The sequence below is a fragment of the Bos taurus genome, chromosome 1 (assembly GCF_002263795.3).
Source record: "Bos taurus isolate L1 Dominette 01449 registration number 42190680 breed Hereford chromosome 1, ARS-UCD2.0, whole genome shotgun sequence".
Classification (NCBI taxonomy): domain Eukaryota; kingdom Metazoa; phylum Chordata; class Mammalia; order Artiodactyla; family Bovidae; genus Bos; species Bos taurus.
The window spans coordinates 135,393,810-135,418,741 of NC_037328.1; the positions used below are offsets into that span (position 1 = coordinate 135,393,810).

Genomic DNA, 24,932 nt, shown 5'->3' on the forward strand with positions numbered 1-24,932 from the left:
ATTTTGAATTTTCAACCTTTGGACTGTCTTATTAACCACTGATACCAGCCTCAGGCCATTCATGTCATTCACAAATATGTCAGCTGTTCTCAGCCGTGCCCAGGGCTGAGTTGCACGATGGACCCGAGAGCCACTGTCTTCCAGGTCACCCTGGCCCGTCCGTGCCTGCACCGGGCACGCTTTGAGACGTTCTCCCCAGAGGACGCTCAGCCACGCGTCTGCATCTAGTCTGTATATCAGTCAGGATATCATGACTGGCTTTGTTAAAAGGCTTCCTCCAGTCAAGTAACACCGTGTTACGGCTTCCTGCCGGTCTCGGAGCCCCATTAACAAAGGAAATGAGGTTGGTTTGGCATGACTGGCTCTTGATGAACTCATGTTGGCTCAGCTCATCCCATTTTTTCCCCTTCAAATTGCTCCTCATCAGCCTGTTAATAAATCTGTGAACAATAAATTCTGCTTCACTCCCAATTGGGAGTGTGCAAATTAAGCACGCATTCTCTTTGAATACTAAAATTAAATGGCTCTGAGCCTCCCTCCTGTTCCGTCAGGTGTGTCTTCTTCCCTTCCTATCCACTAAGAAACAGTTTTGATGCAAGATGAGCCAGGCAATTCCTCTTTCCCTGGTCTGATGGCAGTTCCTCAGGAGCAGGTGGGTGTGCAGGAGGGGGGTGACAGGCTGGAGGCACGCCCCTTGTCTGCAGCATCACCCTGTGCATAATGGACTTGCCCTCTCACACCGACCTCGCTGGTTATGGCCTTCTCAGTACAAGTAGGCATTTCCCCATGGCCTCTTTAGTACTGAAAAGCTGTGTGGGAAAGGGTGTCCAGCCTCAGTCTCAGCCTTGGAAACCCAGTCTTGAGAACAGAGCAAAGGAACCCTCTTCTTCCACTCCCCTAAGCTCACTCTTTCCCTGCATGGATGTGAATCCTTGCAAGCAACCCACTTGCCCTCAACTCCTTTATTATATCCATTCATTTCTAGTGACCAGCACTGATCTTACTTGTTTCTGGTTTCTGGACCCAGTTCCCAAGTCTTAAAAACCTGGGCAACAATGCCTGTCTCAAGAGTTCTGACATCTCTCTCATCTGTCTGAATTTCTCAAAGTTTCTGGCTTGAAACTTTGAATGAAAATTGATGTTATTGTGTAATCACCATATCCCAGGTTTTGTTACTGTTATTAGTTTTAATCTGAATAAGACGATTACAAAGTCGATGTTAGTATCTATATCTGTTTCAGAGATGAAGAGACTAAGGTTCTGAGAATTCCCATTTGAACCTGGTCTGTCTGATTTCAAAATACGATTCCTTGCACTGCTCAAGCATGTGACTCTGGCTGTCAACCCCAACTCTGTTCATTTCTGCTGGTGCAGAAGAATGTTTTATCTTAATTTTTTTTCTCTTAATGTTTTCTCTTAGATTCCCAAAATGAAAGTCAGAAGGCACATGCCCATAGGAATTGTTGTCTAAGGGGAGGCTTAGTCTAGTTGGAAAAGAACACGTGTTGTCACAGGGGCATGATGGATTGACAAGGAACCCAGCCACTTCTGCTCTGCAAACAGGTCACTTTATAAATGACTTGGAGATCTCCATCATGAGTTTGGACAGCCTGTTCCAGGCCTCCTGGTGGGTGTTGCCAGAGTTCCAGGAAGAACTGTTGAGTAGCCGAATTTAGGAGGATGAGGAAATAGGTCCTTCAGAGTGGAACATTCTGAATGAGGGTCCAGGAGCTTACTGATAGTCCAGTGAAGCTTGGCACATTGGGTGTGCTTCCAGGAAACTCTCCGGAAGCACCACTGCCTTTTTCTGTTGTACTCTTATGGGCTGCTTCTGAGGTCTTGCTAACCTCCTCCTCCTTTGGCCCTACTCACCCACCAGCAGTGCCCCCTTCTGAGTGGGGAGGTAATGGGTAGCTCTAAAGGTGCTGCCCTCCTGTTTCCTGGCAAGAATTCTCTCTTTCCTCTACTAGAATGACAAGAAAGATTAGTCAGAGGAAAGCCCGCTCCTGCCATGGCCTTCCCGTGTTGCTCAAACCTTCTGGCATCCTCTCATAGCCCCAGGGCTGGATTTTTGTGCAGAGATTCTTATTTAGACCCTTGATAGCCTACTACCTCAGCCTGGCCACACTGGACTGTGTGTCCTTGAACAGTGAAGAGGCCAGACCTTGGTCTGCCCAGATCCGCCCATCTCTGTGGGTCCTGCTCCAGGAAGGTAGCCCTACTACGTCCCCTCTTTCCAAACTGGAGGAGCTGTTTAGAAATTAGAGCTGAAATTCTGTGTATTTAAATTGTGGGGTGAGTCAAAGGGTTGACTGGCATGCAGCTGGGCTGGTATGGGGGGTAGCTGAAGGAGGGGAGAGGTCCCGGCCTGTTTCAAGTTAGCATCTCGCAGCCCTGTGATAACTGGCACAGCGAGATCTCTGGTGTCTTGTGGGAAGAAGAATGTGCTCTGATAAGCTTGAGCCTTCCAGAAGTGGGCCTCAGGGAAGATGGGAAATAGACTGACAGTCAGCTAATGAACACACCTCCCTCCTTCCCTTTCCCAGGCCCCTCAAGTTGGAGGCAGGCAGCCCCTGAGACTGTGGCTGGAATTGGTGGGCTTTTCTCTGACCTTATCACAGGATCTGACGGTGGGCAGGTCTGAGGAGGAGGAGGGCAATGAGGTTCTGTAAGTCAGTGGAGAAGACTGGGTGCCTGGCCTTTGCTGAAATGCCCCAAAAATGAAGAGAGGCTGCTCTTGCTTCTTCACATGGGCTGAGCTCCTGAATTCGCTCCAGGGAAGAGAAGGGGGTGGGCTGCAGAAAGTTGAGCCCCCCAGTTCTGCCAAAGGGTCTTGATACGAGGTCTTGTCACTCCATCACTGTCTTCTTTTTAAGAGAAGAGCCTAACATTTTAACTTCTAGAAGACTGTCTTCACCAGAGTGAGCTGGCCATGGCTGCCCACTGCAGGGAGGCCCAGGCATGGGCTCTTGGAAGGCCCACATTCTGTCTCTGATGCAGACACCTTTTCCACAATAAGTCAGGAAGCAGTGGTCTCACCCACCACCACACACTACTCTACCTGGGTCCAGGGCACCCTGCCCCCGGGACAGACAGCTGCCGCTTCCCTTCCTGAGGGTGGTGCTCCCAGGTGGAGGAACTTCTCGTTCCCTTTCACCTGTGTCACAGCCTGGTCAGGGTGGGGTGGCCCCATTTAGGGCTGGCCCCATTTAGGGCTGGCATAAGGAAAAGAAAGTTTGTTGGGAGACCTTGAATCAATTTGGAGTGCAGAATGGTCCAAGAGGAACTCGGTAGACTTGGATTTAACTGGGGCCGATTGACTATTTTTGAAAATGCGCATGTTTAATAAAGGCAGTTTCTGACAGGTAATCTAACATTCTAAAAGTTAATGTAAAACAGTTAAAAGATCCCCAGAGAATTTTGCTTCCTGGACACTTCATTAGGTGAAATTTCATGAGGACTTTTGTGGCCTTGGTGCACCGTGCAACATGCTATGTAAAGGCTTAATAAGCCAGTCAACATTTTTATGAGCTTTGATCACTGTTAAATGGCTCACAGAAAAATAATTTTGCCAGCAACAATGTTCTAATGAATATGACTTTAGTTGAATAATAAGAATCAGTAAAATTAAAAACAAGAACTCTTAAAAGAAGCACTTTTTCTCTGGCCCTTTGTTTCTCAGGCTCCTGCTCCCATACAACAAGCCTGGCCTTGTGTATCTGCTGCACACCCGCCCTGGGCTGAGCAATCCTGTGCTCACAGCTGTGGATTGGACCAGCAACCCCTGCCTGCCTCTCACGTAGCACACAGCCTCACCAGTTTTACTATCCAAGTAGCTCTTGGCTGGGTCAATTCCACTGTTTCCACATGGGTCTTGAACACTGGTTAATCTCCCCTTCATGATCATGACCCTCTGGGTTCTCATTAGGATATAATCCAGGCCCCTTCATGGGACACAGCAGCCCTCCAGGGCTGGCCAGGCCTCACCGTAGTTGTGTTTGCACACTGACCCCACCAAACCTCTGCGCTCTTCCCTTCTGTCTCTTCCTATTGAGTCTTCTCAGTGCAGAGCCCATGTCCTCCAGGAATCCTTCCCAAATCCTCTCCCCAGTGAGCCTGGGTTTGGCGCCTCCCCCACATGCTCCCTGGTACACTTTCCTTTCCAGCTCAGTGGATGTGAGTGTGCATGCTAGTCGCCCCAGTCATGTCCGACTCTTTGTGACCATGGACTGTAGCCTTCCAGGCTCCTCTGTCCCTGGGATTCTTCAGGCAAGAATACCGGAGTGGGTTGCTGTGCCCTCCTCCAGGGTATATTCCCAACCCAGGAATCAAACCCACATCTCTTGCATTGGCAGGTGGGTTCTTTATTGCTACTGCTACCTGGGAGCCCAACTCAGTGGATACCAGGCTGTATTTTTTTATTGTGGTAAACTATACATAACATAAAATTTGCCATTTTAATGTGTCCAGTTCAGGGCATTAAACACTTTCATGCTATTGTACAACCATTCTTACCATCCATCTCCAGAACGTTTGCATCTTTCCCAACAGAAACTGTACTCCTTAAACACTAACTCCCTCTTCCTCCTCCTCCCAGCCCCTGCCTGGCAGCCACCATTCTGCTTTCTGTCTCTATGAATTTATCTATTCTAGGGTCCTCATATAAATGGAATCATGCAATATTTGTAGTTTTGTGTCAGGCTCATTTCAGTGAGCCTGACTTCAAGGTTCATTCATTTGCAATGCAGCAGGTGTATAAGGCTCAGTGTTATTCCACTGTATGTGTGTGTCACATTATGTTTATCCATTCATCCGTTGATGGACATTTGCATCATTTCCCCCTTTTGGCTATTGCAGATGATCTTGCTATGAACATTGGTGTACAAATATCTCTTTAAGTCCCAGCTTTGATTTCTTTTGGGCAAATACCCAGAGTGGTATTTGGGTAAAATACTATTTACCCAAAGTGTAAATGCTGGATAATACGGTAGTTCAATTTTTAACTTTTTAAAGAACTATACCATTTGCCACAGTGGCTGCGCTATTTTACATTCTTACCAGCAGTGCCCAGCATTTGTTTTCTGTTTTTCAAAGGGTGGCAAGTGGTATTTCAATGGGATTTTTATTTGACCAATATTTTGACAATATTGTGGTTGCTTCTTTGATGATGAGTGTCCCACAGCAGTCAGAGGCTTTGGAATGGCAGCTCCTGGGCTTGTCTCAGTCACCCCAGCAGAGTGCCTGCCCCCAGTCACGCTTGACCAAGTAACTGAACAGCCAAGAGTGAGGCAGGCATCGTCCATGGAAGCTGACAGGCCTGGGTGTGGTTCTTCAGTGGCTGCACTAGGAGCAGGGGCCAGTGCTTCGCACCTCTTTCCCAGTGTGGTCATTTGCCACCTAGCGCAAAAGGGAGGCCTGGTCCTGCCACCCCATAGCTGATAAGACAACACTGAGAGGGAGCTTTTGTCACACCTAGACAGGGACAGGCAGCTTAGCCAAGCACATTTGCAAGTGATAACAGCCCATGGTTTTAGGGAACTCCAAACTTTGCTCATTTCCTCATGCAAAATCTACTTGAAATTTGTTTGAATCTTCTAAGAACAAATGCCCATTTGAGAACTTGGTGGCAGCTTTTTTATTTATCAGTCCTTTAGACATGCTTCAGCTCAAAATTGGCAGAAGGAGGTGAGCAGGGCGTGTGTGCCGACTGAGTGACCACAGAGCTGCACCTGGCCAGTTGGGTTAGAAGGTGGCCCAGGTCAGGCGGCCTGCTCTGGCCTCATTCCTGAACCTGTCCATATGGTCTTGAGAAGGGTAGTGGGGTCTTTTTCTAAAGATTAGCACAGCCCACCGTGTGTAAATGCTCATCAGCTGGGGTGTCCCAGTGGCTGCCAAATTGAGGGCCCAGAGTGAGCTGTGAGCTCACCAGCAACCACCCACCTCTGTGCATGGCCCTTTCCCTGGAATCCTCTGAGGTCTTTCAAAGTCAAGGTCACAGATGTAGGGAGTCAGATTCAGGACTAGGACCTAGATCCCAGGCCCCCAATCTAGCCATTCCAACATCTGTGGGTCTTGCCTGTCCATGGCCAGCTGGGCCTCCTCCTGGGGGTGGGCATGAGTCTGCCAGAACCACACCTCTGGTTCTGAGAGCTGGACATGGGGCAATGTTGGTGACAGGGTTCCTGAGGGCAGTGAAGGGCTTTCCTCCTTCTCAGCAGGAACATTTCACAGTTTTGTGCTTCCAGACTAAAGTGAGAGTCAAGCCTTGCAGCACCGCTGGGTCATACCAGCCTTCCTACAAGGGGGCCAGCACATCTGTCAGCCATGCTGACTGACCAGCGGGTCTGACTTTTCATGCCTGCTCCCTTCTGCAACTATTGCCTTCTAGCCCTTTAGTGACCCACAGGAGCTGTCCCTATCTAGCCACATTATGGTCTCTGCCTAAAGGGAAATTGAAGCTCAGAGAGGGTCAGAGACTTGCTTAAGATCACACAGCTACTTAGGGCTAAAATCAATTTTTCTTTCTTTAAAAAAAATGCCTTTATTGAGATGTGATTGACACGTAAAGTACTATACATATTAATATATAAAGCTTAATGAGTTTAAGTATACACCCATGAAATTGTCATCACCGTCAAAGCATATCCATCATGTCCCCAAATTTCCTTTAATAATAATAATTATTATTGTGTGCGTGTGTGTGTTAAGAACACTTAAGATCTACCCTGTAAGTAAATGTTGAGTCTACAGTGTGGTATTGTTATCTATAGGCACTATGCCATCTAGCAGATCTCTAGAACTTCTCTGACAGAACTGAAGCTTCTTACTCTTCACCATAGCCTCCCCTTTCTCCTTCCCCTGGTCCCTGGCAACCAGCATCTGCTCCCTGCTTCTATATATTTGACTAGTTTAGATTCCATGTATAGTGAGATCATACAGTATTTGCCTTTCCGTGTTTGGCTAATTTCACCAAAACCAATTTCTTCACTCTTTATACTCTGCTCGTTTTGTCTCTTTGTCTCGGATTTCAGCAGAACTCCCAGCAGCCAGCCCTTCCCAGGATACCTCTTTCTGGGAGGAGGTTCCCAGCCACCTACAGAGATCAGAGGGCTTATGTGCTTGAATGTAACTAGGGAGGAGCAGAGGAATCACCCCAGACCTGCCTCCCCCATCCCTGCAAAACCTGTGTTGGATCTTTTCAGAGCTGCCATTTCAGACTTGATTTCATTAAGGACTTTGAATCAGGCACACATGGGTTCAAATGCCAGCTCTGCCCCAAAGCAGCCACTTAGATGGGCCAGTAACCTCTAGGCGGGACACAAAGTACGTCACAGCCTTGGCAGTGTCTGCTTGTGCAGTAAGGGGAAGTTTTAAAATTCTGGTGCTGGAATTTGGGTCTCTACAGGAGAGCATGTAAGTCAGAGAAGAGCCCAGCACTCCACCAAGGAGAGGCCTCGGGGAAGATGGGTGTCAGAGAAACTTGGCTCTGGTGTGAAGCACACCTCTGCAGGCCCAGGGCAACAGCTCTGGAACCAAGAAATAAGAAGTGAGAACGATTGTTAAAGTTTGGCTATATGCTTTTTATGAATAATATTTTTAATTGAAAAGTTTTCACTGTTGCTTCATTTCAAAAGCATCGTGTGTTCCTTATAGAAAAATTAGAAAGTACACAGAGGCAAACACACATGCATGCAAAGATGCCACAATCCCATCACCCTGGGACAGCCATGGTCTTCCAGTTTTTCTCTGCATATTCAACGAGATCACATATGTTTTATAAATTAGGGATCATGTTCTTCTCCAAACTACTAGGTAGTTTTTGAATCTACAAAATGTTATAGCTTCCTTCCCATGTCAGCAAAGCTACCTCCCTCTAAGAGTCTGTCTCCCACCTACCCTTGTGGTTGGACCACTCTACCCAAACCCCATACCCTGCACTGAAAGGCAGGATAATGGATGGGATGGAAGGACACTAGCCAAAGGGGCTGGGCGCTAGGCTGGGTGCACAGAGCTTCCTTGCGTCCAGAGCTTCTGGACGACCTTGACCAGATGACATCTTGGCCTCCTTTGCTTTTACTGAGCAGGCCTCCCTGATTGATGAGGGGACCCCCAAGCCAGCAGTTTTCACACGTGTTCAACACAAACTCCAGTGAAGAGGAAGGGAGATGGGGAGGCCTGGCTGGATGAAGCGTGTGTGTCTGGTGAAGAGGAGGGGAGATGAGATGAGGAGGGCAGACCCCTCACCAGCCCCACTGCCCAGAGCAGCCCTGAGCTCAACAGCACCAGGCAGAGTCGAGGAGGATGGACAGATCTTGTCCACAGCCCTCATGGTTCCTCTCCACGGGACTCTGAGGTCCACCCAGATCGGAGCTCTGTCCTCTCTGAAAGGACAAATGAGAGTGAAACTGAACCCCACGGAGCAGGGTCAGGGATGTTAGTGGTTTCCATTGGCCTCTTCAAGGCTGGGAAAGAAGGCATCTCGTGGAAAGGAGCCCTCAGGGCCTTGGAGAGCTGGCAGTGCTGTCTGTTTAGTGTGGGCCAAATTGGAAACAGCGCATGGGAACAGCAGGCCAGCCTGGCCAGGTCCCCAAAGCCATGGGCATTGGTGCCCACAGGCCACGATGGGCCTCTGGGGCCCTCACAGTAGGTGCAGCCTGGCTCTTCTTGTGGGTGCAGCCTCAGCCCCTATCTGGAACAGGAGGTTTGAACCAGAGGGTGTCAAAATCCCTTTAGCATCCCAAATTCTTGATCCTTGGCCAGACTGGGTAGCACGTTCAATGCCTTTGGCAGTAGGGCTCCTTAGTGTGACCCAATGTGTGGCTTATCCAAGAGGGAGAATTCTGGGAGTCATGACCCCTGGGAGCCTTCCAGGCTGGAGGCGACACCGTCTTCTGGGGTACAGAATGACTTCTGTCTTGCTAAAGAGAAAACACATCTTGGGGGCCTGAGCCTGAAGCTGCCCACAGGGGCGCTGAAGGCCCACAAGCCTGGATGTGGATCTTGGCTCCCCATTTCCCCGCTGGATGGCCTTGCCTCCAGGGCCGAAGCTTCGTGTTACTAACACCACCCCCCTGCCAGTACCCAGACAGGGAAAAGAATGGTCCCCCAGAAGAGGAAGATGCCTCTCCCACCCAATGTGGGCTAGGTCCCCTTAGAGCAGGGAGTCCACCTCTCCCGTCCTCTCACCATTGTTTCTAGAGCCACTCCAAGAAGGCCTGGGAGAAAGGCCGGGTTTAGAGGCCACAGCAGGACACCAGGGTGGCGGTGACGGGTGTGTGCTTTCCCATTGCAGGGAACAGCAGCCACCTCCAGACCGAGCTCTGTCAGAAATCCTGGCAGGGCCTGCCCCCCAGCAAGTGCCACAGCAGCCCCCAGGACTCTCAGAAGGAGACCAGCAGCATGTGGGGCCTGATGGTGATCGCCCAGCTACTGGCAGGCATCGGCACGGTGCCCATCCAGCCATTTGGGATCTCCTACGTGGATGACTTCTCGGAGCCCAACAACTCGCCCCTGTACATCTGTGAGTCAGGCTTGAAGAGGGCTTGGGTTGGGGGCGGGTCCTCACATGGCACAGCCAAGGCATACAGAGGTCTGGGGACCTGAGGCACCTTGTTTGAGTCCCAGCCCAGGCTGCAGCTTTTCACCAGAAGGACAGGGCCCACGGTCTCTGGGTGCTGGAGCCGTGGGAGTCCCCGAGGGTATCTGCATGACCCCTTGGTCCCGGGCCAGGAACAGGGCAGCTCCTTGACCAGCAGTACGTGGTCAAGTATCGGGTCAAGCTACTGGTCAGGAGCAGCACCACTGCTTTCCAGACCAGGCACCGGCCAGCACACGTGTCTTCTGAGCCACCCATAGGACAAGTTGGCCTCATAGAAAAACATGCAAAATAGATAAAGTGAAAGTGACATCGCTCAGTCATGTCCTACTCTTTGCAACCTCATGGACTGTAGCCTACCAGGCTCCTCCATCCATGGGATTTTCCAGGCAAGAGTACTGGAGTGGGCTGCCATTTCCTTCTCCAGAAGATCTTCCCGACCCAGGGATCGAACCCGGGTCTCCTACATTGCAGACAGACACTTTACCATCTGAGCCACCAGGGAAGCCCAAAATAGATAGCAAATGACCAAATTCTTCCCTTAGAACAAGCCACACTGAGCATATCCTCAGGGCCCAGACCAGACAGGCCACATCCAGAGGCTCTGTGGCCCACAAGCTCCCACCATGGCTGCCACGTCATACCTGCAAGGATCCTTGCCCCCAGCCCACGCCTGGGCCTTCATCTGTAAATGCCCAGGAGGCCGCTTCTCTCCCAGCAAGCAGATCGCTCTGGCATCTAGCCAGAGGAGAAGCAGCTTGGGTTCCACACCTTCCAGGGTCTCGAGTGGCTCTGGCGTTGTCTGTGGGAAATGCTACAGGTGTGGACTTGTCAGGGCCAGGGGACAGACTGGGGAATGTCCCGGGAACCCCTCGGTGAGGGAAAGAGCCTGGGTGCCCCCCTCAGTCCTCTCACACCCCTCAGCAGCCTTTCTCTCTCCCCTCTCCAGCCATCCTGTTTGCCATCGCCGTGTTTGGACCAGCTTTCGGGTACCTGCTGGGCTCGGTCATGCTGCAGATCTTTGTAGACTATGGCAGGGTGGACACAGGTGAGTGTGTGCCAGGGCTCCCTCGCTCCCCACTCCCTCCCTCCCACCTGCAATTGTCAGCCGGCCTCAGATAGTGGAGAGCAGACAGCATGTGCCTCCTCTCTCCAGGGCCAGGCTTTATCATGGAGCGGGAGTTGCTGCTGAGGAAAACACACTTTCTTTTTTTTAATTTTATTTTATTTTTAAACTTTACAATATTGTATTAGTTTTGCCAAATATCGAAATGAATCCGCCACAGGTATACCCGCGTTCCCCATCCCCACCCTCCTCCCTCCTCCCTCCCCTACCCTCCCTCTGGGTCGTCCCAGTGCACCAGCCCCAAGCATCCAGTACCGTGCATTGAACCTGGACTGGCGACTTGTTTCATACATGATATTATACATGTTTCAATGCTATTCTCCCAAATCTCCCCACCCTCTCCCTCTCCCACAGAGTCCATAAGACTGATCTATACATCGGTGTCTCTTTTGCTGTCTCGTACACAGGGTTATTGTTACCATCTTTCTAGATTCCATATATATGCGTTAGTGTACTGTATTGGTGTTTTTCTTTCTGGCTTACTTCACTCTGTATAATAGGTTCCAGTTTCATCCATCTCATTAGAACTGATTCAAATGTATTCTTTTTAATGGCTGAGTAATACTCCATTGTGTATATGTACCACAGCTTTCTTATCCATTCATCTGCTGATGGGCATCTAGGTTGCTTCCATGTCCTGGCTATTATAAAGAGTGTTGCAATGAACATTGGGGTACACGTGTCTCTTTCCCTTCTGGTTTCCTCAGTGTGTATGACCAGCAGTGGGATTGCTGGATCATAAGGCAGTTCTATTTCCAGTTTTTTAAGGAATCTCCACACTGTTCTCCATAGTGGCCGTACTAGTTTGCATTCCCACCAACAGTGTAAGAGAGTTCCCTTTTCTCCACACCCTCTCCAGCATTTATTGCTTGTAGACTTATGGATTGCAGCCATTCTGATTGGCGTGAAATGGTACCTCATGAAAACACACTTTCTTCCCTAAGAAAACATACTTTCTGCAGTGGGAAACCTTGAGACCTGGGCAGGGCTTCAGGTGTTGCTATCACAGCTGCCTTCTGAGGTCATGGTGTTAAAAATAACTCTATAATTCTTTGATTCTAAGATGGCTTTGATTGTTTAAAATTTTTTGAGAAGACTTCTTTAAGGGAAAGGAAGAAGCAGTATGTGAAATATACACATGGCTTATGACTCCCACACAGAAGAGTGTAACAGTTTAACCATGTGGACACAGATAGCAGGGAACCTGTGTCTAATCCTGGTTCCACCTCTACCAGCTGAATTCTACCACCTCCACTGATCTTGGGCACAAACCTTCATCTTCCTATGCCTCAGTTCCTCATCTGTAAAATGGGGCTAATGATAGTGAAATAAAGTTGCTGTGATGTTTAAAAATGGCTGATATATACTGAGGCTGACAGAAGTGAGCTATTAACAAAATGATATGGATTAAGCCTCTCTATCTCAGGATGAGAAAATACAATCCACAGACAAGAGCACATGTACTGAGTTAACCATTCAGGGAGCCGACCCCGGGATGAATCCTACAAGGGCATATGGCTGTTGTAAGCCTGCCTGACACCCCCCAGCCTCCTGCAAGGCAGAGAGGGCCAGCACCGTAACAGAGGGACAGGCAAAGTGCTTTGGCAGTTCCAAGGCCAGAAAAGCGCTTCTGCATGATGTGATGAGGGAGGGCCTCCCAGGGAGATGATGCGTGTCTCCATCCCATGTGAGTGGAAATTCCACAGCTGGTGGTGGCTGGTGGCAGAGGCCTTCCCAGGTAGAGGAAACCATCTGGACAAAGTCAAGACAGGGAATGCACGGGGAGTGTGTGCATGGTATGTAAATTCCCGCAGGCCTGATGTGGCTGGAAGGCAGGTCTGCCAGACCCTCAGAAATAACATCCCCACCCCAGTGCCAGGCACTCAGATCAGAGCCTGCCTGTCTCACAAAGAATGTGGGCGATCATGCTGCCAGACACCACAGACTCCTGACCTTGGGACTGTCAGACTACAGTGTCATCTGCTCAGTGTCATCCACCTGTACTTCAAATCAAAGGGCAAAGCTGGAGGAGCTGTCTGCTCGGGGTCAAGCCATGCTTGCCCTTCACTGGCACTTCCTGAGCTGGGTCCTAGCTCTTCATTACCCAAAGAGACCGGCCCCTGAGCTCCCAGTCCACCAGGGACAGGGCCCAGGATAGTGTTCTCCCTCTTCTCCCTCCCTGCATGCCCATGTGGCTTCTTTACTTACAAAGAGAAACACAACAGCAGACCCTTGGATGTGGATGGGAGACTGCACAGGAGAAAGCATCTGCTTACCCAAGAGCCTACTCTGTTCATGGTGGTTTTTTGAGTTTCTAAGAATTGCGAGGCCTCCTTCTTTAGGGGTTAACAAAAGTGGGAGGCAGAGCACTCAGTTATTAAGAGTGCAGGTTTGGAAACCAAGAATGCATGGGTTTGAAACTGGCCAATGAAATGGTGCTTGCAGGGCAAGGTTAACCTCGCTGATCCTCCCAAAGGCCTCTGTTCTCTGGGAAGAGAGAGAGGATGTTGTCTTGACCAAGGTGCTAGTTCCCTTGATGAGTAAAGTGAGATCATGCATTCATCCAACAAATACTTGTGTCCTGTGCTTTCTCTTCAGCTTCGGTTAACTTGAGCCCTGGAGACCCCCGATGGATAGGAGCCTGGTGGTTGGGCCTGCTCATTTCCTCTGCCTGCTTGGTTGTCACTTCTTTCCCCTTCTTCTTCTTTCCTCGAGCAATACCCACAAAAATGGAGGTAAGCTTCTGAGAACCCACAATTCTACCTATTATAAGAGTTTCCTAAAAGGAGGTACTGTGTCAGTCATTTAGTCCTGTCTGACTTTTTGAGACCCCATGGACTACAGCCTGCCAGGCTCCTCTATCCATGGAATTTTCCAGGCAAGAATACTGGAGTGGTTTGCCATTTCCTTCTCCAGGGGATCTTCCTGACTCAGGGATCAAACCTGGGTCTCCCACACTGCAGGTAGATTCTTCACCATCTGAGCCACCAGGAGGTATGGAGGGGTAGATAATAAAGCTGAGAAGTTTCAGTAAGTTAATTCCGGGTGAAATCTAATCAAGTTTCTTGATGCAGGACTTCTCAGAGGCTTTGAAAGGTGAGCGTGCTTGTGAATTTCCCAAAGATGTGATTTCATGTGTTCCCTCACCATGGTAGCATCTCAGGGATTAGGAGGGCTCCAGGGAATATAGTCTGGGGAAGTTCTGAGTTATGTAAAGTGAGATAAAGAATTAAGAGTCAATAAAAACTGAATATGTGACCTGGAGCCGTTGACTTTTGCATGTAATAGGGCTGGTCATGTCTAATCCTAAAGGACTGAGTAAAAAAGACATTCCTAGTGCTGAAGAGTGTGAGATTGGGCTGAGAGTGGAGCATACTTTGAGCAGACTGACCTGCATGCATCTTCCAGTCATATCTGTTGGGGAAAGAAATCAGGAAAGGATGAGATTGGAAAGCAGTGGGGAGAAGTCTGAGTGGGGGCCTTGACATTAGCCTGAAGGATCTGAAACTTGTTCTGATCTCGTGAAGTTCTAAGTGACTGGAGCCCACTTGGGTGACAACTACATGGGGTTGTGGCCGGGGAGTCGGGAAGGAATGAAGGCTGGAGACGTGATGCAGCCAGTGTAGAGATGATACAGCTGAGGACCAGGGCCCTGGCTGCCAGGCACCTGGAACAGGGCAGTACAGATGTCCTCGGAGGGGTTGCTCAGAAGGACTTAGCCGTGAGCAGCTGAAGTTTGTGCCAAGGCTTAGAGCCAGAGGCTGAGCTGGATGTTCTGCAATAAGGTGTGTGAGACTGGGTGAAATCTAGGCCTGGCCGGGGCGGGGGTGGGGCAGGGATAGACGGCCTCAACTTGTCTTGAAGAAGAATTTCAAAGTGTGGCAGCACATCATCAGGATGCTGGAGTCGGACAAACCTGAGTCTGAATCTAGCTCTGCTACTTCTAAACTAGCTGAGAGATCCTAGGCAAGTTTTCTTGCTCCTAAGTTTCCTCTACTTTAAAGTACTGGAGATAGAGACTTCTCTGGGGGTCCCATGGCTAAGAATCTGTGCTCTCAGTGATTCCTGGTCTAGGAACTAAGATTCGACATGCCGCAGCTAAGACCTGGCACAGCTGAATAAGTAAATAAAAATAAATACAAAAGTACCAGAGATAAGAGCATCTATCTGAGGAGGAGGTTGTGAGGAATGGGACAGTGTATGCAGAATGCTGGGCACGGGGCCCACCATGGAGGAAGCATGACATAAGTGGGAGCGCCTGCACCTGGTGATGAGTCTGCTGGGGGATCCCAACAGTGTCTGAGCTCGGGGGCCTTGCATCTGTTTAGTGGTTCAGAGCTGGGCCTCGGGCTGCAGCTGACAAGTTCAGAAGTGGAAGGCGAGTTCACTGAGGGGGTTTGCACAGAAAGTGCAGGCTAAGAGGCAGGTCGGAGCCTTGGACAGGATCCAACTTTGGGCCAGAAGAACGAAGGGACTCCACAGAGGAGACTGAAAGAGAGAGCTGGGAACAGAGGTCATTATAGACCAGAGCGTCCCAGAGGCCCATAGCTCCTGGAACCTGAGGACAAGGAAGAAGTGTAGCCATGACAGACAGACAAAGGCTGATGTTCACTCATGCCTCTTGGCATCAGCCAACAGTTAGACATGAAATAATATGCACAGATATGAAATCATATCTGGGAGGCCCTAGTGTGGATGCATTCTGGCCAGTGGCCAAAGCACCAGGCTCACTGACATGCATGTGGTGACTGCTTTGGACACCCTTCCATGCACTTCCAGGGTGGCTGAGCACCGCCCTGCCGTGAGCCACTAAGACCAGAAGGATCAAGGGCCTGGGAAAGATGGCTGTAAGGAACCTGTTAACATTCAAGGATGTCGTTAACACTCACCCCCTTTGCTGCCTTCAGAGGACTCATCCCATGGTGGATGAAGCAAGGAATATGGAAGAGGTCAAGTCAAGAAGATCCCTGGTGGATTTCATTAAAAGTAACTGAGTGACCTGGCAGTCCTGGGTGGGCTGGCTTGGGGTGGGGGTGGTCTAGGGTCACCTGGCCCATGTGGGATTGGGTGTGGTGAGTGGCAGTAAGAGCAACACTGGCCCATCGCTTCATGAGAGGTTCTGCCGACTGCTGCTTTGCAGAGAGCAGGAGACCCAAAATCAGGCAGAGGCAGCCCCGCCCTCACAGTCTGGCCCACATCCTCCTCTCTCTTCCCTTCACATTGATGCAGCTGTCCTGTGTAATCACCCGCCACCTGATTTCTTCCAGGCCTGTCCTCATTTTATTTAGCCCGTGAGCATGTTGAGTGGATCCTGAGTGGCTCTGTGTCCCCAGCTGGCCACTGAGCAGCCTGGGGCCTGGATTTCTGTCCGGAGGAAGAGAGGGAAACTGCCGGGGGGGCAGGAAGGGCAGAGGTCAGGCTTGCGGAGCCCAGTGACCACTGCCTGGAGGCGCAGCCCTGAGAGCAGTCTGTCCACAGGGTTCCCCCGCATCTTCCTGAGGCTCCTGATGAACCCACTCTTCATGCTGGTGGTCCTGGCTCAGTGCACCTTCTCCTCCGTCATCGCCGGCCTCTCTACCTTCCTCAACAAGTTCCTGGAGAAGCAGTACGGCGCCTCCGCAGCTTATGCCAACTTCCTCATCGGTGAGTCCCCAGGGCTGCCGCAGCTGGGCCTTCCCCCGTTCATCCAGGGAGGTGCGCCACCAGACCGGATAAGGGCAGGAGCCAGCGGGTTCTTGCCCAGGAGAAAGGATTTTAAGGACATTTTTCCTGGTTGGCAATCCAGAATGTTCTTGGCAGATTTCTTGGGCCCCTATAATTCTGGGCAGGAGTGGGTGGAGGTTGGGGGCTGCTTCCTCCCTGTCAGAGGGGCTGAAAGCCTGACTGTCTCCCAGAGGCTCTGACATCATCAAGGACAAGAGAGGAAAGAGCACGGATTGAGCTGGGGGCTAGGCAAGATGCCGCTGGGTGTTTTTCTTCTCCAAGGGCTTGAAGACATTCACCTGGATAAGGACTGTGGGGCCCAGTGATTCTCAAGCCCCTATACTTTAAGCTCCCCAGGAGAGCTTTAAGAAATACAGATGCCCAGGCCCCACCTTCGAGCAGTGGGGGCAGAATCTCTGGCAGAGGGTGCCAGCATCCAGCACGTGTGTTTTTGGCAGCTGAGGTTGCAAAATACTGATGCAGTCCCATCAAGTACCCAAGGGAATGATGGGGGCCAATTCACTGGTGAACTTGACCATGTGGATGTGGCAGGGTGGTCAGGGCATGACCCCTGACCTCCTGTGTGGCTCTTGGCTGTGACTTCACCCTTCTAGCCTTTGGCCTCTGACTAGCACATCAAGCAGGAAGCACCACCAGAGCCTTGCTAACCTCCTGTGGTTACAGTGCAGTAAAGGGCCAGGTAATGAAAGGCTTAATAAGGGCTTCCCAGGTGGCTCAGCGGGTAAAGAATCTGCCTGCAATGCAGGAGGTGCAGGAGACTTGGGTTCAATTCCTGGGTCCAGAAGACCCCCTGGAGGAGGGCATGGCAACCCACTCCAGTATTATTGCCTGGAGAGTACTATGGACAGTATTGTGCCTGCCTACAGTCCACAGGATCACAAAGAATTGGATGCAACTATGCCCGCACAGAGTTCTTTGGGCTTCCCTGGTGTTCAGACTATAAAGAATCTCCCTGCAATGCAGGAGACCCAGCTTCTATCCCTGGGTAAGGAAGATCCACTGGAGAAGGGAATGGCTACCCACTCCAGTATTCTTGCCCAGAGAATCCCATGGACAGAGGAGCCTAGTAGGCTAGAGTCCATGGGGTCACAAAGAGTTGGACATGACTGAGGAACTAACACTTTCACTTTCTAATAAATGCATATTCAACCCACATCTCTGGTTGTAAGGGTCCCACTTCTTTCTTTACTGTTTGCACCGGCAGGGCAATCCTCCATGTCAAGATAACTCTGTCAGTATGCCAGGCAAACAGTAAGTGCTCAATTAATGTCATCTATTACTGTTGCAATTAAACGTATCGAATGTCCCTTCAGGAAGCCATGCCCCCTTCTCGGTGGTCCACATAAGCACTCCAAGGCCTATGCGCCCAGACCAGCTTCTCTCTGTCTGTAGGTGCTGTGAACCTCCCTGCTGCGGCCTTGGGGATGCTGCTTGGAGGGATCCTCATGAAGCGCTGTGCTTTCTCTCTGCAAACCATTCCCCGTGTAGCTGCCACCATCATCATCATCTCCATGATCCTTTGTGCCCCTCTGTTCTTCATGGGCTGCTCCACCCCGCTCGTGGCGGAGGTCTACCCCCCGAGGTAAGGGGAGCGAGGGTGAGGAGTCCAGAACCTGCAGATGGCTGCCACATCTTCTTTCTGCTTCTTCAACTGTCCTCTCTCCTTTTCCCTTGTTGATCTGATCTCGTATGTGGCGACTGAGAAAGCCAGGTCTTAGTGTGCTCAATTATGAGAAGAAATCAGAGAGTGCTAGTGGGCCACTAGCAATCAGGATTAGCGTTCTGCGTTTTAAGAAGCAATAGAAACTGATTTGTTTGGTTTCAAGATGAATCTGTAGTGCTGTGAGCCTCAGGAACCAGGAAATAGCTATGTTTAGCATCTGCTCTCTACCAGCTAGAATTACAGAGTCTTATTGAGCTGCTGAGGAAAGATGAGAGACAGAGACTTGAAAAGGTTTGGAGAAGAACAATGAAAGTGATGGCAGACTTAAAAAATTAGGGCAGGTGAGGAAGAGGGCAGGTAAAGGATACCTGTCGGCTTGCATAAAACGACATGGTTTTAAGTTCTAAGTTTGGCTTCATGTTCAGGAAGGGCTTTGAAGCCAAGGAGGGGATGTGCTTTTTTGCTTTTTTCCCTCAGAGCCACCTTTCCACACCTCTTCTTTTAGATTTTGCCCAGTGAGGTTGCAATACCGGAAGATAGCGTACTTTTCAGTTTTGGTGCTTTATCCTTGCCTGTGAAAGGACCTCTCCTGTCTCCAGAGGGTATGAAGGAGGGGAGTGTTATTCAGGATGGAACTGCCCCTCCCCACACGCTGGCCCACTCCCAGTTTGTACTTCTCTTCTGGCTCTGGTTGACAGAGGCCAAGAATGCTTTCCTGGGTGTTTAGCACAGGGCTTTGTCATCAGACCAGGTCCAAGGTCTGGTGCTGCTCTTTCCTAGTTGGGGAAATTTACTTCAGGTTTCTCATCCACAAAGGGAGCATCATTATCAGAACATTTACTGTGGTGTCAGTGCATGAAAAGCCCTAAGGCACAGTGCCTGGAGCATGAGAGATGCCCCATTACTGTTAACCAGCACTGGAATAATTATTTTAGCAAAGTTCTGAACTGTGGTTTATCAGCCCCTAACCCCCACCCTTCCCAGAGGAGATCATGAATATTGGATATGGAGGGCGGAGAGACTGGTGTGACCAGCCAGTGAAACCACTGGGTTAAAGCTCAGGTGGATGCAGTAACCTGGGCGATGGCTACTTAGACCCAGAGACAGGAGCCATTGAGACCCTAGATGACCTCAAGGGGCCTCAGCCGAGCCCACATGAAAGAGAAAGGAAGGGAAATATCACCTGTGACTTTCCCATAGCATCTGCCTTCTCTCTCATCAGAGTCCTGGCAGGTTGTTCGTCTCGACCCCTTCTGCAGTGGGGGATTTGCCAACCAAGCATTCCCAATGACTAGTTGGTAGGTTTGGGCTCCTACTGGCAGAAGAAGCAGAGGTGCCATGAACACCGGCCAAGTTGACCCTTGGCTCCAGTAGACATGATTCAGATCTCTGGGTGGCGCTGGCCCAAGACAAACAGAGAAGCACAAGCACGCTAACCAGGCAGGGAAGTCACGCTGGGCTGGAGTGGCGAGGCTTTCCTTTGGTCTTGCTTTGTTTGATTCCCATTTCCTGTTTTGCTGGCAGCACATCAAGTTCTATACGTCCACAACCTCTCCCCTGCCGCCAGGGCTGCTCGTGCCCAGATTCTGTCTTCCACCCGGTCTGTGGAGACGATGGGATTGAATACCTCTCCCCGTGCCACGCTGGCTGCAGTGAAGTCAACTTCAGCTCCATAGCTCTCAAGCAACCGGTAAGGGCCGGAGGGGCCCCAGGTCTCTGCCTAGTGTGTGCTCTGACAGCCTGCTCCTCCACTTGGGATGGGCAGGGCTCCACCCCACTCATTCCCAGCATCCTGGCCTCTGGGCCACACCCACCTTTTCTCCACCTCCCATACCCTAGGGTCATGATCAGATGCTTATAGCCCAAAGTCAATTAAAGACTGGCCAATGTCCAATGAATTCACATTCCTGAAGCCTAACAATGCTCAAAGCAGAAACAAGTCAGAGCACTCCTTCCGCTGAAGCCTGCCAGTCTCACCCTGATGGGTCCTTATTGGGCACACCAGCGTCCTGCAACCTTGTTATGTCGCAAAGCCATATGGACAGGCCCACATAGATTGAGGACAGAGGGCCTCTGTGATGTGGACCTGGAAGTTTAGAGCCGGAAGTCGTGAAGGAGGCCCTTTGGTTCAGCCCTTCTGAGCACTCTCAGCTGTGGCCACACGACTGGCTTGAAGGCTGTAGCTATTCATGGTGCAGATCTGGGACTAGAACCCAGGGTGCTGCCTCAGCCCAGGGCATGTCTGTGCAAGATCAGGTGTCTCCCAGCCACAGCCTCCCACTCACACAGCTCACATTCACGATACTCACTTGGCAAGGTCCTGGCCAGCCCTCAGAGTGCTCCCTGCCTCCCCAGATCAGACAGCAGCAAACCAACTCCAGTTGTCTGTGTGGTTATTCAACAGACACGTAGTGAACACCAGACACATTCGTGGGTGCTGAGGATTCAGTGGGGAACCCATCAGCCCATGTCCCCACCCTCATGAACTTGTGTTCACCAAATAAAGGCACAAGAGTGTTTTTAGAAGGTAACCCATTCCACGAAGAGACTTAATGAGACAGAGAATATCTGGGGACCTCCCAGAGGAGGTGACGTTAGGACTGAACCACCAGAGGAAGAAAACCCTATGAAGACCTGCGAGTGAAGCAAATGCAAGAGCAAGACCCAAGGGCATGAATGATCTGGCAAATGGGAAGAGCGAGAAGGCTAGGGCTGGCACAAGGTGTGGAGGAGGGTCATACCCAGCTAGGCCTGGGAGCAGGCAGGGCTCAGGCTTCAGACTTGGACATTCTTTATCCTAAGAGCACGGGAAGTCTATGCAGCTCCCTAGGGAGAGGATGCAGCCTGTTCCTTTAAACCTGTGTGGAGGGCATGGGCAAGGCTAGCCATCTTCCCTGAGAGGACAGGCAAAGCTGCTTCCATGGCCACCTCCGCTGGCAGAGGAGCATGGTTCTCAGGAGGTGCAAGGACCAAGAGCTTGGACAAGATGCCTTCTCGGTTGCCTTCTTGTTGGAGGAGCCTGTGGTGGCTTCTGTGGTTTTCTTATCTTTATTTACTTACCTCTGAGTTGTCTACCTCCAGAAATAATCTTGACAAGTTTCCAATAACAGCACAAGCACGTCAAGACCAAGGTTCATCAGCATAATATCAAGAAAAAAATAGCAAATTATAAGGGAATATATGTGTAAAAAATCCAGACTGAGGAAGGTAGCAGCAACATTGTATACAACTTAATTATGAGCTTCCCAGCAGCCCAAGTAAAGAAGGTCCATAGTTCCAGTCCTTGGGAGAAGGAAGCATACCAGTTTATTAGTTCCAATCTCTGCCCTCTAATGGCTTTGACACTTAAAGCAGTTGGACCATAGGCTGGTCCATCAGATGATGTGAGAGGGAAGATGAAGCCACCTGACAGACAGGGTCCACCAAGGTGAGCTGTACAACCATGTTGAGCTGTATGGATTTATAGACTTGAGACAGAGACCTTTAGAGGAAGGAGGAATTTATCTCAGGCAGAAAGTTCAGTGGATTTCACTGTGTTTCCTCTGGTGCTGTGCTGCACTGCGCTTAGTCGCTCAGTTGTGTCAGGCTCTGTGCGACCTCATGGACTGTAGCCTGCCAGGCTTCTCTGTCCATGGGGATTCGCCAGGCAAGAATACTGAGTGAGTTGCCATGCCCTCCTCCAGGGGATCTTCTCAACCTAGGGATTGAACCCAGGTCTCCCGAACTGCAGGCAGATTCTTTGCCAGCTGAGCTACCTGGGAAGTCCATTCCCACTGGTATCTCCTCCTATTTTTATCTTCCTTTAATGTCCCTGCAATAAACACACAAACAGCAAAAACAAAAACCCAGAAAACCACTACTGCTGGGCAGCAGGTGGCCTGGCCCAGAGGAGGGCCCTCCCAAACCCAGGTCCGCAACTGGTGGACCATACCTGGCAGCGGGATCCTGCAGACCCCCTCGTGGTGTAATTGCAGGAGGAGTCCAGCGCACAACGGACGACTGGTTTTGGTGAAACAAACACTGTTTGTTGCCCAGTGATCAGAAGCGAGATCCCCGGGGCACCTGAAATCCCCACCTCATCTCTTCTCCAGTCTCTGCATCTAGCATCACCAGGTCCCCAGGGAGGGCAGAGGGGTGACCGTTGGAGCAGGCATTTAAAGTGTGTGGACTCGAAATAATAACAGCAGGTTTCCCCTGTTCCCCTCCATCTCCTTCCAAGATCTACTTGAACTGCAGCTGCGTTAACAGGGGATCTGGTTCAGCGAAGACAGGCCCGTGTCCCGTCTCCTGCGCCCACTTCCTGCTCCCAACCATCTTCCTCATCTCCTTTGCGGCGCTCATAGCCTGCATCTCGCACAACCCCCTCTACATGATGGTGCTGCGGTGAGTGCACCTCTCCTTCCCAACGCTCCCCTCACTTAACGTCCAGCTGCCCCCTTCTCAGCTCTCCTGCCTCTCCTGGTCCTCTGAGTCCTCGGACATGAGATATTCTTGGGGTGATGCAGGGAGATAATACTAGTGCGCCAGTGTCAGGGCTTTGGTGCCAGCCCGTGTGGAGTTCCATACTGCAGCCTCATTTGGTGGGTGTCTCTGCCTCTCCATCCTGTATGAGGAGGGAGGAGGAGGCGGAGCCTGGAGAGGAGGCGGGGCCTGGAGAGGAGGCGGGGCCTGGAGAGGAGGCGGGGCCTGGAGAGGAGGCGGGGCCTGGAGAGGAGGCGGAGCCTGCCGGCTGAGCCACGTGACCCCTCCAGGCTTCCAGGCTCCACGCTGACTCCACACCTGTAGATTCACCTATCTTTAACTCTCAAAAGAACAGAGAGGAGGGAGGAGAATTCAGTTAGAGGCATAAAATCAGAGAAGGAAAACGAGAAAAGTTCCAGAGACAGAATAAGGACTGTGGAAAGGATGACAATGAGAAAAGCCCCCGTGTACTAGGAGCCAGGTCAGAAGGGAGGGCAGGACAGGCGGCAGGCCAAGGCAGGTGTCCTGTTACAGTGACACCAAGCTGCCCCTGAGGTGTTGACATGAAATGACCCTCCATTCACCTCACCCTCTGGAAAGGAGAAAATAAGGTTTCAACCAAGTTGGCATAACTTACCCCTGCCTACCTCCCTCCTGTCCTTATCAGTCTGGCAACAGAGATGGAAAAACAGGATTTGAAAGACCCGGTCCAGGGTCAAAGGCCTAGCTCTACCATAAACTGGCTAAATGTCCTTCAGTGTTGTCAAGTTCACCAAGTCTCAATTTCCTCATGTATGTGTGTGCTTAGTCACTCAGTTGTGTCCAGTTCTGCAACCCCATAGACATAGCCTGCCAGGTTCTTCTGTCCATGGAATTTTCCAGGCAAGAATCTGGAGTGGGTTGCCATTTCCTACTCCAGGGGATCTTCCCCACTCAAGGATCAAACCCACATCTCTGTGTCTCCTGCATTGAAAGGCAGATTCTTTACCACTGTATCACCTAAGAAGCCCTTCCTCATGAATGAAAGGGCATTAATGATATTGGCCTCAAAGGATTCATGTGGGGGTTGTAAATTGCTTTGCTCTGCATAATGGTTCATTATCAATATTTACCAAATTATTCAGTTCAGTTCAGTTCAGTTCTCAGTCATGTTTGACTCTTTGCAGTCCCATGGACTGCAGCACACCAGGCCTCCCTGTCCATCACAAACTACCAGAGTTTACTCAAATTCATTTCCATTGAGTCGGTGATGCCATCCAACAATTTCATCCTCTGTCATCCCCTTCTCCTCCTGCCTTCAATCTTTCCCAGCATCAGGGTCTTTTCCAGTGAATCAGTTCTTCACGTCATGTGGCCAAAGTATTGGAGTTTCAGCTTCAGCATCAGTCCTTCCAATGAATATTCAGGGCTGATTTCCTTTAGGATGGACTGGTTGGATCTCCTTGCTGTCCAAGGGACTCTCAAGGGTCTTCTCCAACATCACATTTCAAAAGCATCAATTCTTCAGCGCTCAGCTTTCTTTATAGTCCAACTCTCACATCCATACATGACTACTGGAAGAATTATTACCACCAAATTATTATTACTATTCTTATCAACAGCTAGTTTCCCCAGAAGACTAGGAGTTGAGGAGTCTGGGGTTTTATCCTATTTACAAGTTAGCTTGCAAACTACCGAGCTCCTGTTTCTGTTACTGTTTCATAAGGATGCTGGCAGAAGCCGGAAGACTCCTAGGTCAAAGGCAAAGGACTTTGTTGCTCACAGGACAGCAAGCAATGTGAAGCTCATGCTGCATCATTTATTTGTGACCCCATGTCCTACTGGGTGACGTGGAGGGCTTCAGGTGTATGTGTCACTGCAGTGGGTGTAGGGCACAGCTGAGGAGCACTGAGCTTGGGAGAGCTACTGCTTCTATAGACCAAGCCTGCAGCAGGTCTAGCAGCTTTTACCTCATGCCTTAGGTCTGTTCACTGCAACCACACCCTTGGGAAATGACCCAGGAAGCACACAGTCAGGCCCTTACATTCTTAGCATACTCCACGAGAATGTGTAGGGGTGCTCAGAGTAGGTTGCTTGTCTCAACACCGTCGCCACCCTCTCCTCTACCGCTCTGCATCTGTGCATTCCAAGTACTCATGCTTTCACTCAAGGCCCCTGCGTGTGGGTCCCTTCTTGCACTCCAGGTCAGATGGACCACAGTGGACCCAGTAATTCTGAGAAAGGTACATGGGTGGCCATGACAAAGAGAGGGAATAGAATAAAGAAATTTCATAGGGAAGCCCCCAAACATTGGAGAAGGGCATTGCTGTTAGATTGCCTCCCAGAGGACTGCCACTCATCAGGGATGAGGAAGTAGTGGAGGG

General features: G+C 50.5%; 1 protein-coding gene across 1 annotated transcript in view; it reads left to right on the forward strand.

Annotated features, from left to right (window-relative positions):
• The window catches only part of SLCO2A1 (solute carrier organic anion transporter family member 2A1), an 87,105-nt gene that overhangs the window by 56,920 nt on the left and 5,253 nt on the right, over positions 1-24,932 (forward strand). The window contains 8 exon segments of the mRNA NM_174829.3: positions 9,293-9,520; positions 10,545-10,643; positions 13,320-13,456; positions 15,629-15,707; positions 16,200-16,364; positions 17,838-18,027; positions 19,633-19,798; positions 22,328-22,491. Coding sequence (NP_777254.1) covers positions 9,293-9,520; positions 10,545-10,643; positions 13,320-13,456; positions 15,629-15,707; positions 16,200-16,364; positions 17,838-18,027; positions 19,633-19,798; positions 22,328-22,491 — 1,228 coding nt within the window.